We start from the raw sequence: 15,799 nt of genomic DNA, 5'->3' as shown, positions 1-15,799 counted from the left end.
ACCATACAGATATAATGTCGAGGATGGCAGGCAAAAAGCCTCCTGGAGGCTTGACCGGTCCTGCATCCTGGTGTACACTTGGCAGAGCGGCGGTGGCAGTCAGCTCATCAAAACACAAGAAGTGAATAAAGAAAGCCCAAAACAAAACATAGAAACATTCACAAATATGTATGAAGGAGAGACAGAGGTATTAAGGAAATAATAAAGACAAAAATATATTATATTACATTTTATGCAGTATAGGAGCGTATGAAGGCTTTAAAGTTTGACGGGTTCATGCTTAGAATGTCGATACCCATTTCAATTAGAGAATTTAACAACCTTGGTAAATTATTCTCAAGCATCTGTTTGCTATAATTAGTTCTGTATCTCGAAACATTCCATATTTCTGCGCGGCGTGTGGTGTAGGCAGGTACATTCTGATGCAGGTTCGCGATTTTCACTAACGTAAAATTATGTTTCCTGCTGCTATAGTAAAAATCCCGCAGAAGTCTGTATGTGTAAATGTCGTGAATCTTTCTTATGTTATACTTCTCGAAGAGTGGTTCAGTGTGTTCCGTAAAGGATACATTGGCAATAATACGTAGAGCCCTTTTCTGCATGATTAATATATTATTAAGATTTGATTGTGTCGTTGTACCCCATACTAAATGACCATAATTAATGTGCGAGGCAAACAAGGCATTATACAAAAGTATTTTAACAAAAGTAGGAAAAATGTGTCGATTGCGATTTAGCATACCAACCGTACTGCTTAGCTTCTTGAGGACTGAATCTGCATGCTCGTCCCATTGTAGGCTGCTGGAGAAGGTTACACCAAGAATTTTAATTGAGTTAACAACCTCAATTTGCATAGACTCGAACAGTATATTATGGTACTGTGGGATTTCTTTTCCTTGAGTTCGGAAAATTACTGCTTTTGTTTTACTGCAATTAACCTGTAGGCAATTTTTTTTCGACCAAATCGAAAGTCTCCCGAGAAGTTCATTTGCCATTCTTATTAATTCTGTGTAATTGCGGGACGATAAAAAAATACTCGTGTCATCTGCGTACATTATAAATTTTGCTTCTTGATAAATCGATACTATATCATTAACATAAATGTTAAAAAGTAGCGGCCCGAGAATACTTCCCTGTGGTACGCCTGAGATTATGCTCTGGGTTTGCGATTTGAATTCGCTTAATGAGACAAATTGGTGCCTGTTTTTGAGGTAGGAAGATAATAAAGCGAGAGGTGTGCCCCTTACGCCGTACCATTCTAGTTTATTGAGGAGAATATTGTGATTGATATGGTCAAACGCCTGAGTGTAATCAACAAATATACCGAGAGTTAAAAGCTTGTTTTCAAAGTTTCTTAATATGTGCTCTTTCTGATCTAAAAGCGCTAGTTCTGTGGACTTCTCTTTCTGAAATCCATACTGTGCTTCGGTTATAAGCTGGTGTTTACTGCAAAATGAAGACAGCCTATTGAGGATAATTTTCTCAAAACCTTTAGAAAAAATGGGGAGAATCGATATTGGACGGTAGTTTTTTATATTCTGTTTGTCGCCTTTTTTAAAAATAGGAATTACTCTTGCGGTTTTCATTCTGTCGGGAAAAACCCCGCAAGAGATACACATGTTATAAATGTACACCAGTATAGGGGCGAGTTCACGTATGGCATATTTAACAGGCCGTATCTGTAGGTCGTCCATGTCGCAGCTGCGTGAATTTTTAAGGTTGAGATAAATGGAACACACCTCCTCACTGTCAGTTGGCGCGAAAAAAATGGAATTATTGTTTCTAGGTGCTGTGAGGTCATTGCTAGGACGAGCATTCTGGTCTGTATCTTTTGTTACAAAGTACTGATTAAATGCATCAGCAAGCTCCTGGTCTCTCACTAAGCGTCCATTTAACGAAATCTCTTGTGGTTGTTCCCCCTTCTGTTTCCGTCCTGTAAGAGCATTTACCTTGTTCCAGAGTTTAGCCGTCTGTCCGGTACAGGATACAAGTTCCTGAATATAATACGCGTCTCTTGCTATTCTTAACTCCTTAGTTAACTTATTTCTGAAGGTCTTAAACAATTTGAGATGTGAGGGTTCTCGAGTTTTTAGAAATTTCGCATACAACCTGTCTCGTTTTCTAATTTTCCTTAAAAGCTCATTGGTTACCCAAGGCTTACGAATCTTTTTATTTATTTTTTGCTCTTTAGAGACAAAGTGTTTCCTGTATACTGTCACAAAGTGACTTATGAAGGTATCATAAGCCTCCTGTGCTGTATGTTGTAAAAACACGGTATCCCAGCAAGTACCTTGTATGTCGATGCGGAAAGCCTCTAGAGAGTTTTCAGTGATGCTTTGCAAGTTTATACATGCTTTCTTCGTATTCGGTGCTCTTTCGGGTGCTTTAACGGACATACATATTGGCATATGGTCGCCTATACAGCAGCTTAGTACGGCACTGGAGACACATGGCAGATCGTAGTTTGTGATAAAAAGGTCAAGTAAAGTAGCTGACGTGGAAGTTATCCTTGTTTCAGATTTTATAACATTCGCGTATCCATAGGATGCAAGTAGTCTTTCAAAGTCTATTGATTTGCGAGTAGCACCTTTGATATCAATGTTGAGATCGCCGCCAATAATAACTCTCTGCCTATTCTGACTTGCAAAGACAAAAAATTTCTCAAGAAAATTGAAAAATGCACTATGGTCTCCATCAGGGGGCCGATAACATGTAGCAAAAAGTAAACAATTGGCTTCAACACAGAGCATTTCGTAGTCATCGGTCACCGAACAGAAATCAGATAGCAAATCAGTTTTCATAGAGTCATCTATCAACATTGCAACACCTCCGCCACGTCTTGATGTCCTGTTCAAATAAAATGTGTTTTTATTGGGCAATCTAAATACCTCAGAATCTTCATTACACCATGTTTCACTAAACATAACAACATCACAGTGTATGTTTATGCCAGCAAAGTAGGCCTCCAACTCTGGAATTTTCTTATTTAGTGACTGGACATTCATATGAACACAGCTCAGTCGTTTTGAACCCAAGTTATGAAGAGTGAACCATTGTTCTTTTGGCATAGATTGCAAGCTGTCCATAAGGAGAGAAAGTTTCAAAAGGCTACAAACTAGAAAGGACGTCTACGAATGTAGAGCGTCTAAGTCACTTTCACATTTGATAACTGTGGCTGTTTCACCTGGAGCCCTGCGCACGAGAACCTTGCCGCCTGTGTGCCACACAAATTTGTAGTCTGCTCCTTTCGCCCATTCTTTAGCGAATGTAAGCAGCTTCTTAGACCGAGACGTCATATTTTCACAGATGTACCGCTTCTCGTCAGGTCCATTCAAAGCTTTCCTTTTAGCCATGAAAGCATTCTTAAGTTCTTGGCGAGCACAGCGCATTATAATCCCTGGCGTGTTTCCTGGTTTTGCTGGCAGTCTGTGGAGTGCTACCACGTCCTCTCTAGTTAGAACATTTAGGTTTAGTTCTTTCGCCAGGTCATTTACTTTCTCAAAAAGATCTTCGCCCTTCGTTTCAGCAACACCGTGGATCTCGATGTTCAGGCTTCTGCTTCGCCACTCAAGTGCATCTATATCTGTCTCAAGCTGCACTAGCTGCTTAGTGGCTCCGGATTTCTCAATGCTCTCGACTTTGCGCCTAATATCTTTGAGTTCTTTTTCTTGGCGGTCCTGACGTTGCTGTATGGCGTCAAAGCGATCTGAGAGTAATTGGATAGACTCTTCTATGCCGTTTACCTTGGTCGGTAATTCAAGCAGCGTGTTTAATTTCCGGTCCATCTCTACAAGTTTAGCCACCACTTCACTATCAGATGTCCTCGTATGTGGACTCCCGGTGTTTCCTGTTTTACAAACTTCACACTTCCAAGACTTCTTAGCAAACTTTTTGGACTTAAACTGCTGCTCAGTGACGCCAGAGCACGTTCCTACATGAAATAAAAATTCACATTCTCCACAGGTCAATGCAAAACCATCATCACTCACTGCACACCGACAGATGTTACACCGCTCCATCATAAGCAAACGACAATGGTAGACAAGAATATTGCCTCGGCCTAGGGCGCCCTCAAACGTGCGTATCGCGTTTACATTGTCAGCAACCCATCACACTGGCAGCAAACAGCGGAGCGCCTATAAACAGTGCAAGCGGCACTGAACAACAATTACTAACCTGGGACAGTACAGAAAGAAGGATTCAGCAGGCTGCGTGTGATCCGCTCCGCCGCTGCTGCCAAAGTGAGAGGAGCCGCCCCCGCCGTTGCCGTAGCGTAGCTTGCAGATAGCAGCAGCGCTTGCGCCGAGTCGTTGTAGCGATGTGGCCAGCAGCGATGTGGCGCGTGTTTCAAAACGTTGGCTCCGCCAGGCCGTAGAAGAGTGCCGGGTACAGAAACTTCTGCAGCACCTCGGGAGGCTCACAGTTCAGCTGCGTATTCCGGGAGAGCGCGATAACCTGGGACAGTACAGAAAGAAGGATTCAGCAGGCTGCGTGTGATCCGCTCCGCCGCTGCTGCCAAAGTGAGAGGAGCCGCCCCCGCCGTTGCCGTAGCGTAGCTTGCAGATAGCAGCAGCGCTTGCGCCGAGTCGTTGTAGCGATGTGGCCAGCAGCGATGTGGCGCGTGTTTCAAAACGTTGGCTCCGCCAGGCCGTAGAAGAGTGCCGGGTACAGAAACTTCTGCAGCACCTCGGGAGGCTCACAGTTCAGCTGCGTATTCCGGGAGAGCGCGATAACCTGGGACAGTACAGAAAGAAGGATTCAGCAGGCTGCGTGTGATCCGCTCCGCCGCTGCTGCCAAAGTGAGAGGAGCCGCCCCCGCCGTTGCCGTAGCGTAGCTTGCAGATAGCAGCAGCGCTTGCGCCGAGTCGTTGTAGCGATGTGGCCAGCAGCGATGTGGCGCGTGTTTCAAAACGTTGGCTCCGCCAGGCCGTAGAAGAGTGCCGGGTACAGAAACTTCTGCAGCACCTCGGGAGGCTCACAGTTCAGCTGCGTATTCCGGGAGAGCGCGATAACCTGGGACAGTACAGAAAGAAGGATTCAGCAGGCTGCGTGTGATCCGCTCCGCCGCTGCTGCCAAAGTCAAGACGCGCATCCGTCGAGTAGCCCAGCGTGCCTCTCTACTACAGCAGAGGTTGCAAAAATAATGCTGGAAGCTATTCAATAAAAAAAAAATGTGGCAAAGAAATAATTCAAGCCTGCAATATTTCGAAGGCCACTGACAGATAGGTTAGCACCCTCCATGTTTCGTTATCATAGGAGGAAGTAACGTTCATCGAAGATTTTGTGAATTACAGGAATGTTTTTGTTCTTGCTGCCACTCTCTAATGGTTCTATTGTTTTCGTATTTATCCTTTTACCCTTGACACTGTTTTTGGTATTAACGTTTCACTTTGCATTACCTATGGTCCTGGTTTTGGAATGCCGTCCACTTTTTTGTTGTGCGCCGTCGCCTGCTTCTCTGTCTGATATTGCCAAATAAAATTAGCGTGAACCGCCAAGTAGGAGCTTGAGGACGGACTGGAAACGGCGTTATAGGTGCCGCCTCTCGAGCTCTCCGCACATCCGCAAACTTTCGCCATCTGGCCGCACTTCCGCTCACAGAAGCGCGGGCCGCGCGTTGCCGTGTTTCCTTTATGCATGACACGTGCTACACGTCAAATATGACGGTTTTATCCACCTTGCCCCTTGATCCCCTGGAGCGCTGTTCGCTGGCAAAATTAATCGGCAATGCAGTGAAGTTTCTCTCTTACGTTTTGAAATATGATTGGCCGTGCGATTCGGCTGCGGCGCGAAGTACGCTGCTGACGAAACGAAATCATAGCAGCAGAAGCTCTGGCAGTAGTAGAGAGGGCTACTCGAGCGCGCAGGCCTATTCAAGTTATCGTGCAACAAGGCAGGTCGGGGGTTTGTGCTGCTACACAAGGTCCTCATTAGCGGCCAGCTAGTGTGGAGCCAAGCCAAATCATTGCATTGTAGTGGGGTATCTCGGTGACTTTTTTTTCAGGCTGTGATCACGCACCTGACATTAGACAGTGAGCCAAAAAATTATCGGCGGTCTAAACAGTTTGCAGACAGCAACAAACTGTACTCTCTTTTGTTATTTTAATAATACCACTCGAGCTACGACTGTTCGCTCAGTAGATCAGTGCGCTATCATGGAACGAGTAGGCAAACTCCACGAGAGTGGCTGCATGCGCACGAAGCACACGACTGGGTCACCGTCATCTCCTAATATGTTCCTTAAGCTGCGCACGGCCGGCGGTTGTTTTCTGCAGTTATCGCATTGTTTGCATTGTTCAGATCGATCCATATGACGTTAACTGCTTGCAGCATGCTCAGCGTTTGCAGCGAATATCACAGTAAACATTTTGCTTGTCCCTTTATTAGAGAGGCTGGTAGTATCTGATGCTGTTCGTTTCAGAGCGCGCTGTGCGCTCGAGGCACGCTGCACATTGGACCGGCTGAAGCCAGGCACTTTTACTACATTCGGCTGGCTCTTCCCAAGCGCTCGCCTCTGCTGAGGGCGCCTCCAGGCGTTCCGAATTTCTTCGCATAGCGTTCGGATACCTTGGAAAATTCAGCTCAACAAAGGGATGAGTACAGGGTCGTCCACTCTTAGAATGCGCTAGCATATGGCCGCACTCTTCAGAGGGCCTCCGTGTGCGACACAGTCACTCATCGCAGCAAAGTGGCGCAGGAGAAGATGTACCTGGACGTGGTGCTTCGCGTCATCTGCCGCTGCGCTTCGATGCGCCGCCGTTTCGGACGCAGTGACCCTCCAAAGGGCACGGCCAGGCGCTAGCGCATTCTGTAGAAGCTGCTGGCGCTTTGCTTCTAACACCTTCAAATCCGGAGGTTTTTCCTCGCATAGCGGCGCCTTTGAACCATTTACTTTTGCGTTTGACCTGAAGGTACGGTAAGCGCGCCTTCGCTAATTCCACCTGGTACCTCACATCGAGTGTGGGTCACCACAGATACCCTCCATAGCGCCTTCTGTACCTGTCAGCTGTCCTACCGGCTGAAGACAAGAACAAGGGACGTGAACAATGCGACGAAGGAAACTCACAGTTTCGATGCATCGATCCGCATTGCCAGCTCTTTGGTGTCTGAGTCCACCGCCACTTTCACCGCACGCTGCGATGAGCTGTAGCACGCCGCTGGTCCTCTGCACGTTGAAGTCGCTTGCTTCGACACGTAGGTGACCATCCAGTTTCAGTCTCGACGCGTTGCTTCCCTTGGCTGAATGCACTCAGGCGTCGCTCGACTACTGCCGTGGCCCTTGTTGCCGTCCCTCCGCAAGTCCCTTCTCGAACGCTGATATGTTGCCTGGTCGTCGCCTTTTTCCCTGCCTTCAGTCTTCTTACTGCGCCGTCTTCCGAGGGCCGCAGGATCCTGTCGACTGAGCCAGTAAATTTCAGGTTCTTCTCTTTCCTTGGACCAGGGGCGCCCCACCAGAGACGGTTTGTTTAACTGGAAGACTGAAGGTTTTCCGCGCACCAGGTGTGCCCCGTCAGAGATGGTGTTGCGATGAGTTATGATACACGGACAAAGGGAGTACTTGAAGTTTATGTACAGAAATTTACATCCCATACAAGTTTAAGCACTGGCGACAAATTAAACGGCAGAAAGAGAAAACAACAAAAGGCGGAACTGGCTACCACTAGGGGAGGCCCCTACTTGGCATAGCCGAAGATGCATAGCACCTGACCTTAGCTCGGCACCCTTTTTCCGGCTCCGTAGCCCGGTTTTAAGGACCTAAAGGCCGGGCCCACATTCGGTAGCAGCCAATCATGTTGCGGTACTAACATGATTGGTTTATCAAGGACATGTCCGTCCCTCCAGCTTCCGTAGGTCAGATCACCGTCTACAGCGGAAAATAAAAGCAAAAACAAACACAAACACAAAGTCTTGCCTGCACGTGCCAGGCGAAGCAACCTTTCACTCGCAAAGATAAGAGAGAAACCAAATGCAAACACACAGTCGTGCCACCACGTGCGATCGGTTTCCTCCGATGACCCTCGACTTTGGCGTCGTCCCGGAATTAGGGATTATTGAGCTTAAACGGGCAGTTACCGCTGTAACTGCCACTGCGAGCTTGGACGCGCTATCCAAGGCTACTTAGCTTTCCCAAGGCTCTTAGCTATCCGGCGCCTTACCAACACCTGGTCAGTCGGGTCACCAAACTCAGGCCTTCGCTGTTCCCGGCTAGCCGCGCTGTCGCCAGCTGTTCGTCATTTTTATTGCCCCCCCCCCCCCCCCCCCTCGTCAACAGCGCCCTGACACCGTTCCGTCCGGCAGTGCTTAAACTCCGGAAGGCCTGCAACGTTTCGAACCAGACTTTCGTCGCGAGTTTGCATTGCATACCTGGTGTCCGCCAAGACAAGGGGGCGAACAGCGTGCGGCGGCTCTCACCGCTCCCTGAATAGCCGGTGCGAATCGACCCCAAAGGGCGATGGTCACTCGCCCGGCCCGGCGCCTTCGCGCGCAGTCGAATCGTTCCGTGAAAGGTGACAGAAAGGTCAAGCGCACCGAGCCGCCCCCTCCCGCCGGGAGGAGGGCATTGAAGACGGCAGCGGCGGGCCGCTGACAAAGAATTAGCGATACTAATGACCCCGCACGCGCTACCGATCCCTTACAGTTGCCTTCTCCCCTTATCTAGCTGCGCGCGCTGTCGAGATCGTTTTCGCACGGTGCTGTTGTTTTTTCATAAATGCGCGGCATTTTTTGACAATAGCACATATATTACCAAGGACACTGAAGGTCTTAGCGGAATAGTGGTTTCATTTCACGTGTTTACGTAGGTACTAACATTTTTTTGCAATAATATACGATTGTAAGGTACATCGTGCATGCATTAAATTGCGTGAACTCACTGTGCACATAATGATCCTTCTCAATTAAGTGAACAGTATGCGCGAAATGTCTGCAGATGTACTGCATGGATGATGCCCAAACTTATGGACTTAGAGTGTCAGGTGCGCCGTTTGCGATAAACTTAACAGCTCTGGTCTGTCGACACGCAATATCTGTATTGTGTGGAATGCTGTAACCGAGACATAGTGTATTTTGAGAAATATCTCTTTCATACTGAATGTACCGACAAGGATATATGTGTCAATAAAACCATGGAGGAATATGTTATCTGCTCTTCGTACATTAGGCGAGAGGCCCCGTTACTATGGTCGACTAGCAGCGCATACAATTTTACCATGCCACAACCGCGAAAAAAACGGCGTAGAAAAACCCATGTAAAGCGCCGCGCAAGGCCACGCGCAGAGCAGGCGGACAACTATACATCCGGCGACCTCCCTTAGCAGGCCCGATTTTTCCATCTCCGTGCCTAAAGCAGATGCCTTGCCAGCAACTACCCCCGCCCACGTGTTTCGGGCGTCCGTTGCCAGATTTCGGCCTCCAACGGCTATGAACGCAAGAGAAAGAGGATTGGCGTAGCGTCAGTAATTCGTGGCTGCTGGGTGATATAGGAAGTTTCACCTCCTTGGTTGCAATGCCTTACATAACACACCCCTGATTTCCCTTTTCTTGTCTGCTTACACATAAGACGCAAGCTTCACAGAAATTCCTAACAAACACGTGCATCGGTACCAAGGCAAAAGAGCAGTTTGATGTGCCGAAGTTGCAACGCATTCCTTCCCGGGCCTTCTTTTGTCACGACGACTAACTTGCGGGGTTGCACAAGGTATGGTTTAGTTTCCTATGCGCGCAAAGAAAAATATACGCTTCGCGGTTGCCTAAAGCCATTTACATTTACTTGCTCTCAGAGTACACGGGTGTTATATGAGACTCGTGCCTGTAGTCGCAAGGAAGAAAACATTAGAATAGTCACAGTAATTTTTAAGAAGGCAACTAACTGCTTGAGGATATTCGAGAAGGTTCAGAAGAAAGTAAATTCTAATCGTCCACCCAATGTTGATTCTTCAAGAAATAACACTAATATCAGGCCTCCGCATAAGGAACTCGAGCAGGAATTTCAGTGCGTTTAGAAACACTGATAGCTGGGCAACGGGCGGTCGCCATTCCTTCGACTAGCATTCTGAGGCTTCGATCGGGCACGATGACGCCGCGGCGCTATGACTGACCATGTTCGTTCGCTGCACGCACTTTCTACGTTCGCATGCTACTGGCGCATCTTGCGTCGGTCTCTTCGCGGGCGCGAGAATGCGTAAAGATACGGCTGCACGAAGAGCCAGTGATTTTCAGCGGTGGTCAGTTTAGTGATGACTGACCCGGCGTCACGGCTCCCTAAAGACGAGGAAGTGACTGACTTCTTGGGCGATCAACAAATGACGCTCGCGTTTAGTTTATCTGTGTTATCACCTGAATCTACGCAGGTGACCACAATCGTTTACAGCAGGTGAAGTGTCAGTGCAGTAATGCAGAGCGCTGCGGTATCGAATAAAAATTAATAGGAGTGGTTCACAACCTGCCACAACAGGAGGGAGCACGCCGGAGAGCCTCCAATATGTGTGCGCTTACTAAGGTTACGACGTGTAAATTGCGAGCACGCACAACTGCGAATCGGTTGAGTTCATGGTAATCGTAGCGGGGGGCGCCAGAAAAGTAGATGGGCGGATAAGATTAAGAAGTTTGCGGAGGCATGGCTCTGGGCTGTTCTGATTGGAGAGATATGGGAGAAGTCTTTGCCCTGCAATGTGCGTAGCCAGGCTGATGATGATCTAGATGACAACTGTGAAGTCGACTACGGCTGACGCATTTCTACGTAAGAACGTGCCTTGTGGTCGTACTCACGCACTTGCAGTCAATCACCGCATTATAGACCACGGACTTTCTAGACTCGGCCACGGCTGCACAATAGCGGTACGTGCCCCTCTAAAGCGCATCGAAGCTCTTGAGTGGTAGGTTTTTGCGTGTTTAGCACACCGAGGCTGTACTTAAGGTGTGGACTGTACTGCATTGAAGGGCTCTCAGTTAAGCGTGATTAAATGTCTTGGCAATAATAAATACGATATCAGCGTTAACTACGACTGTACAGGCGTAGCGCCTGGTTAAACACGCCAGTGCAAGGCTGTGCTATCGTATTAAACGCACCAGCCCTACGTCCATGCTAACCCATATTTTTATGCACCTGGGCTCCATTAGGGAACACATACAATGCGAAACGGGTTTTCATAATTTGCCTAAATCGAAATGGGTGAATATTCGACCCGCGACCATGGAGTCAGAACCGTGGCTCTAAATCCGCTGAAAAGCCGCGGAAAGCGAAAAGAAAAAAGTATGAGAATGAGCTGAGAAAGTACAGTACGGTGAGGCGAAGCAAACCTGAAGCGCATTTGTGCCGCAGTTGCGTTTGAAGACAGCTTTTAATTTGAGTTTTTGATTGAGACACCGCGTGGTTATTTCATATCGATACAAAAATGGGCTTAGCAAAATTAGCGCGCTTTTGCACTCTTTTATGGAAGCAGCGAACACAACCTGCACTATCTCTAACGAAATAACGTGCACAAAGCAAGACATTTACGACTAGCACGAAAGTTAGTCGTCCTTCCCGATAAAATGTGTAGAGTCGCTCAGAAAGGCGCTGTTCAATGCCGTCCGCAGCATCCTCTAGCGTGGTTATCTGCCGCCTACATTTCCTGAAGTGGGCAAGGCCTAGAAGGCAACCACATGACGTTACTCGTTAAGTGCAGCGCCATTTTATCGGGGTAGTGTGATGGTTCGTTCCGAATCTAACTGATATGCCATGTGCGCCTGTGCCAGCGCCTTATCCGTATAGATACGACGTCCTAGATATCAAAGGAAATTTCTTGGTCCGGCCAAGATGCTGTTGGATACCTCCAGTACGATCTGATGCACAAGCTATCACGAGCAATACGGGGAAAAGTTAAGAAATGGATAGACGTTGGTGCTTTGAGAGATGTTATTAGGAATCTATAGATACGAGCCAAAAATATATAGTCGTCAGCATTGCTACCCATTATGTCCTATGGGATGAACTTGTGGACAGAAATGCAGGAACAGGCGAAAACTGTGTCGCTTTCCGATGCATTGCAGATGTAGACGAATCTATCCTGGCGCCCAGCTCAAATGCAGGATTACTATGTAATCGGGGAAGCCGCGCTGCCGTCTGCCTTGAAAAATATGTCTCGTATGTTCTAATGCAGCTGGAGACGAGCACGAGACTGAAGCGAAATAATATTATCCTGAATCAGTAGAAGAACCAGCCAGGATGGAGTGAAATAGATATACAGGAGTAAATATTCCTTCGGACAAATATTTCGCCCTCCTACAAAAAGTAATGCTTAACTGCTATATCATTATAAACTACTGTATGTGACAGAACAGAGGCTGACTCCAAAAGTGCTTTTCAAATAGAGGTGTTTATACATGCACAAAACTCATTTATCGTCCACTAAAAATACAGTTTCGTCACAGGCACTCAATTTGATTCAGGTGCATCATCTGCCTGTGACTTCCATCATGGTGACAGCATAGCGTTGATCTGATTCCTAAGGAGTGGGATCTCGCTTACATCCAGTCGTGCATCGACGACCGCAAGCAGGCACAAGTTCTTCAGTGTCGGTTCCAAGTGCAACACGTGAAGATCGGTCAGAGCCGCTTCCTCCTCCTCCTCCTCTCCTTCCTCCGGGTCCTGTACCGGGCCATAACCGCCAAACACAAACACTCTTTCGCCAGTAATGCAGCAGCCTGGAAACCACCTGGCAGACGGGCCTAAGCCCCGCGGCCTCACCTCACTCCAGCACGATGTCTCAGGGTCGTACTTGTGCATGTCTGCACAGTAAGTGTCCATAAGTTCGTTGTAGCCCCCAAAGATGTACAGCTCGCCTCTGTAGACAAAGGCTGAATGCTCGTGCCGACCCACGGGGGGAACGCCCTGTACGTGTGAACGCACCCAGGTCGAGGTGGTTGTTTCCAGGTAGAACAATGAGTTGACGTTTGCAAAGCGACCTGCGAGAAAAGTGGCAGCTAAGCCGCCACCCCACACGTACATGCGGGTCCCGATTGCAGAGGCCGTGTGGAAGGATCGCGGAGGAGGGACCTCTCCACTGGTGGGGACGCGATGCCACTCCATGGTATCCAGGTCAAGCGCGCTGATGTCTTGGGAATCATGTGGGTCACCAAAAATATACATGCGATGACCGACCATGCAAGCTGAGGCGCCGTAATGCGGTGTCGGCGCCTCACCATTCACTTGAGGGCAGCTCCATGACATGGTGTTGGTGTCGAAACTGTAAAGGACGCTGTCCGACTCCCAGCCGTTCTGTAATCCCCAAAGGTACGCGCAGTGACGGTAGGCGACAACGGTGCGACGGAAAATGTTATTCGGCTGGCCATTGGACGGTGAATGTGTTTCCACGATATCCCACCGCGACGTTGCAAAGTCGAAGATGGACACGTCGACGACGTTCCTTAAGGGGTGAGGCCCGTCCTCGTGAAAAGAGCCGAACGAGTATAACTTGCCGTTGATGAAAACGGCACGTTGGTTGACTTGCTCTGGAACACCACTCAGTCGCACCGTCCACATCTTGACGGGGCATTTAGTGCTCTGAGAAACACGGCACGATCGTTCCAGCGATTCTGCCGACCTCACGTGGCCTTTCCTGAAACATTGATATGGTGTCCGGTTTCCACAGCGCGTGCGGCAGCGATGATTTGAAGGGTGACTACGTTTGTCATATATTAAAATATTTTGGTTATTTCATGATGCGCGAGTGTATTAACGTTGCACGAAGAATCTGCATACTGTAAAGTTGCTGTCGCCGAGAAAAAAGAACGAAAACCGTAAGAGCTATCACAAAGGCGCTTCAGCGATTTTTCCAGGCTGTTCCTGGCCGAAAACTTTCTGGACGCTACGAGCTTGTCGTTAATGCTTCCCAGTTGATTCTTTATTAGACACTTTTAGCTGAGCTGACCGGTTTTGCGGCCCGCTACCCAGCTGAGCGGGGCAGACGCTCAAGTGCCCATGCGCAGTACGCTCCCCGCTAGCGGGTCAGCGGTGTGGCGCCTCCGTTCTGCAGGCGCGCCGGTTTAGTGCAGCATCGTATCGTATCGAAATGGCTCCAGTTTACCGGTTAGTTCAAGACGTTTGCTTTTGGCTCGACGGTCGCGTCTGAGAGCGCTTTCCAGTTTCACTGTATCAAGCGCTCATTTTCTACACTACACTCGTTTAAAGCGCTTCAAAATTGACAAAGATCGCTCTTTGCACTGCGGCGTAGTCAGGGTGAATCCTTTCGAGCGCCGGTGAGCGCATGTGGAAGTGGGTGTCTGAAAATGCCGCAGTAGTAACCAAGCGCGATTGGACGTTGCGAGCTGCGAAAAACGGCATGGACCTCCGTACGGGCTACACCAGCAAAATGCAGAGCAAATATGGGAAAGTCGCCCCCTTCACGCACGCCTAAATTTATTTTGCTGAGCAGACGTTCGTGTACTCATATCCAGAAGTGTTCACGCCGACAATCTGCAAACGTTTCCAAATGAAGTGATCGTCTATTTATCTCCACTTTAGTAGCGCCAAAGGGAACATGCACTGCCGCAGTCTGAATTCTTGTTTTGCGCAGCGTAGAAAAAAGGAAAAACACTAATATAGCGGTTCACAGCGGCGCCTCGCATGAACAGTGTGGCATTAATCGGTGTGGATCAAACTACCAATGCAAGTCGCGTTTTCTTTCACTGAGCTGCCCGATCAGGTGCCCTTTAAGTACGCTTGCTCACTTAACACTTGTTAAGTTCTAGGCAAACAAAAACAAACAGATATGAACTGATCATCATCACCACTCTGACTACTCCGATTGCAGGGCAAAGGCCTCTCCCATGTCTCTCCAATTAACCCTGTCCTTTGCCAGTTGCGGCCACCGTATCCCCGCAAACCTCTTTATCTCATCCGCCCACCTAACTTTCTGCCGCCCCCTGATACGTTTGCCTTCTCTTGGAATCCACGGAGTGGATATGAACTAGAAGCACAAGTTTCGATTTTGCTCATCAAATAGGGTCTATTTATCACCGCTAGATGGCGTCACAAGCCAAACCACTCTGCTTAGCCTTACCAGCGGAACAATTTGCTTTTATAAACTTGGTCGCCGCACGTCCGCTATGCTTATGTTTGGCGGGCCAGCGTAATCGGAGGGGACCGTAAAACCGGTCAGCTAAAACTGCCTTATGGCATCCTTCATAGCGAGCGCAAGTGATAGGGGCTAAATTTTAGGCGACTTTATAAAATTATGTGAAAGATATATGGGTGACATTGTGCTGCCAATGTTTTCAGAAATAACGTTTCCTTTTTTAGTTTCGCATCCTAACCATGAAGCAAACTTACTATGTACCAGTCCTGATTACAGTTCTCATAAAGCGCCAGCCCAATCACATTGTGATCAATAACCTACCTGTCCGGCTCTGCCACAATAAAAGAATGGACGTGAATGGCGGATAATAAAGAATTGCGTTTCTGCTTCTTGCATGCAGAGCCCGAATGGCTGAATAACCGCGCATGTTTCTTGAAAACTGGCGTCCTGTCTCTCGATCGCTGTGCTTTACACAGTACTGCTACTGAAAAAAAAAAAAAACATTATCACTGCAAACTTTCGCTTTGCCGTGCAGATGGCGTGCGTTATTTAGCAGCTGCTTCGAACAATAAGACATATTTCCTTTTCTAATACAGCTCACCTGGCAAACGTAGGCTGGAGATAAGCTATCAGCTATGCTTTGTATAACAACCGTGCGCTGGAAATTAAACTTATTCACGCATGGAGAGCACCCTGAAAATAAATACTAAAAGAAGGCTAGGTTTCGTGTGTCTTCTACAGCT

At 48.0% G+C, this 15,799-nt stretch overlaps 1 protein-coding gene across 1 annotated transcript; it reads right to left on the bottom strand.

Moving 5' to 3' along the window:
• Nucleotides 1–4,905: 4,905 nt before the first annotated feature.
• Nucleotides 4,906–13,522, bottom strand: LOC149326835 (uncharacterized). The gene is made up of 3 exons (XM_089564695.1): nucleotides 13,365–13,522; nucleotides 12,728–12,824; nucleotides 4,906–5,013 (listed from the first exon to the last, which is right to left on the bottom strand). Exons 1-3 carry the CDS (start codon nucleotides 13,520–13,522, stop codon nucleotides 4,906–4,908), a joined length of 363 nt encoding a protein of 120 aa, XP_089420821.1.
• Nucleotides 13,523–15,799: the final 2,277 nt, after the last annotated feature.

This window comes from Amblyomma mixtum, chromosome 10 (genome assembly GCF_055824585.1).
Source record: "Amblyomma mixtum isolate Tamu chromosome 10, ASM5582458v1, whole genome shotgun sequence".
Taxonomy (NCBI): domain Eukaryota; kingdom Metazoa; phylum Arthropoda; class Arachnida; order Ixodida; family Ixodidae; genus Amblyomma; species Amblyomma mixtum.
The sequence above is the reverse complement of the archived record's forward strand: the minus strand, read 5'-3'. Positions and strand labels throughout refer to the sequence as shown.

Coding starts and splice junctions, on each gene's coding strand:
- LOC149326835 (XM_089564695.1), bottom strand. CDS start 13,522: ATGTGGACGGTGCGACTGAGTGGTGTTCCAGAGCAAGTCAACCAACGT. Junction 12,825..13,364: donor TTCGACTTTGCAACGTCGCG/GTGGGATATCGT, acceptor CTTTGTCTACAG/AGGCGAGCTGTACATCTTTG. Junction 5,014..12,727: donor AGACATCGTGCTGGAGTGAG/GTGAGGCCGCGG, acceptor GTACTGTCCCAG/GTTATCGCGCTCTCCCGGAA.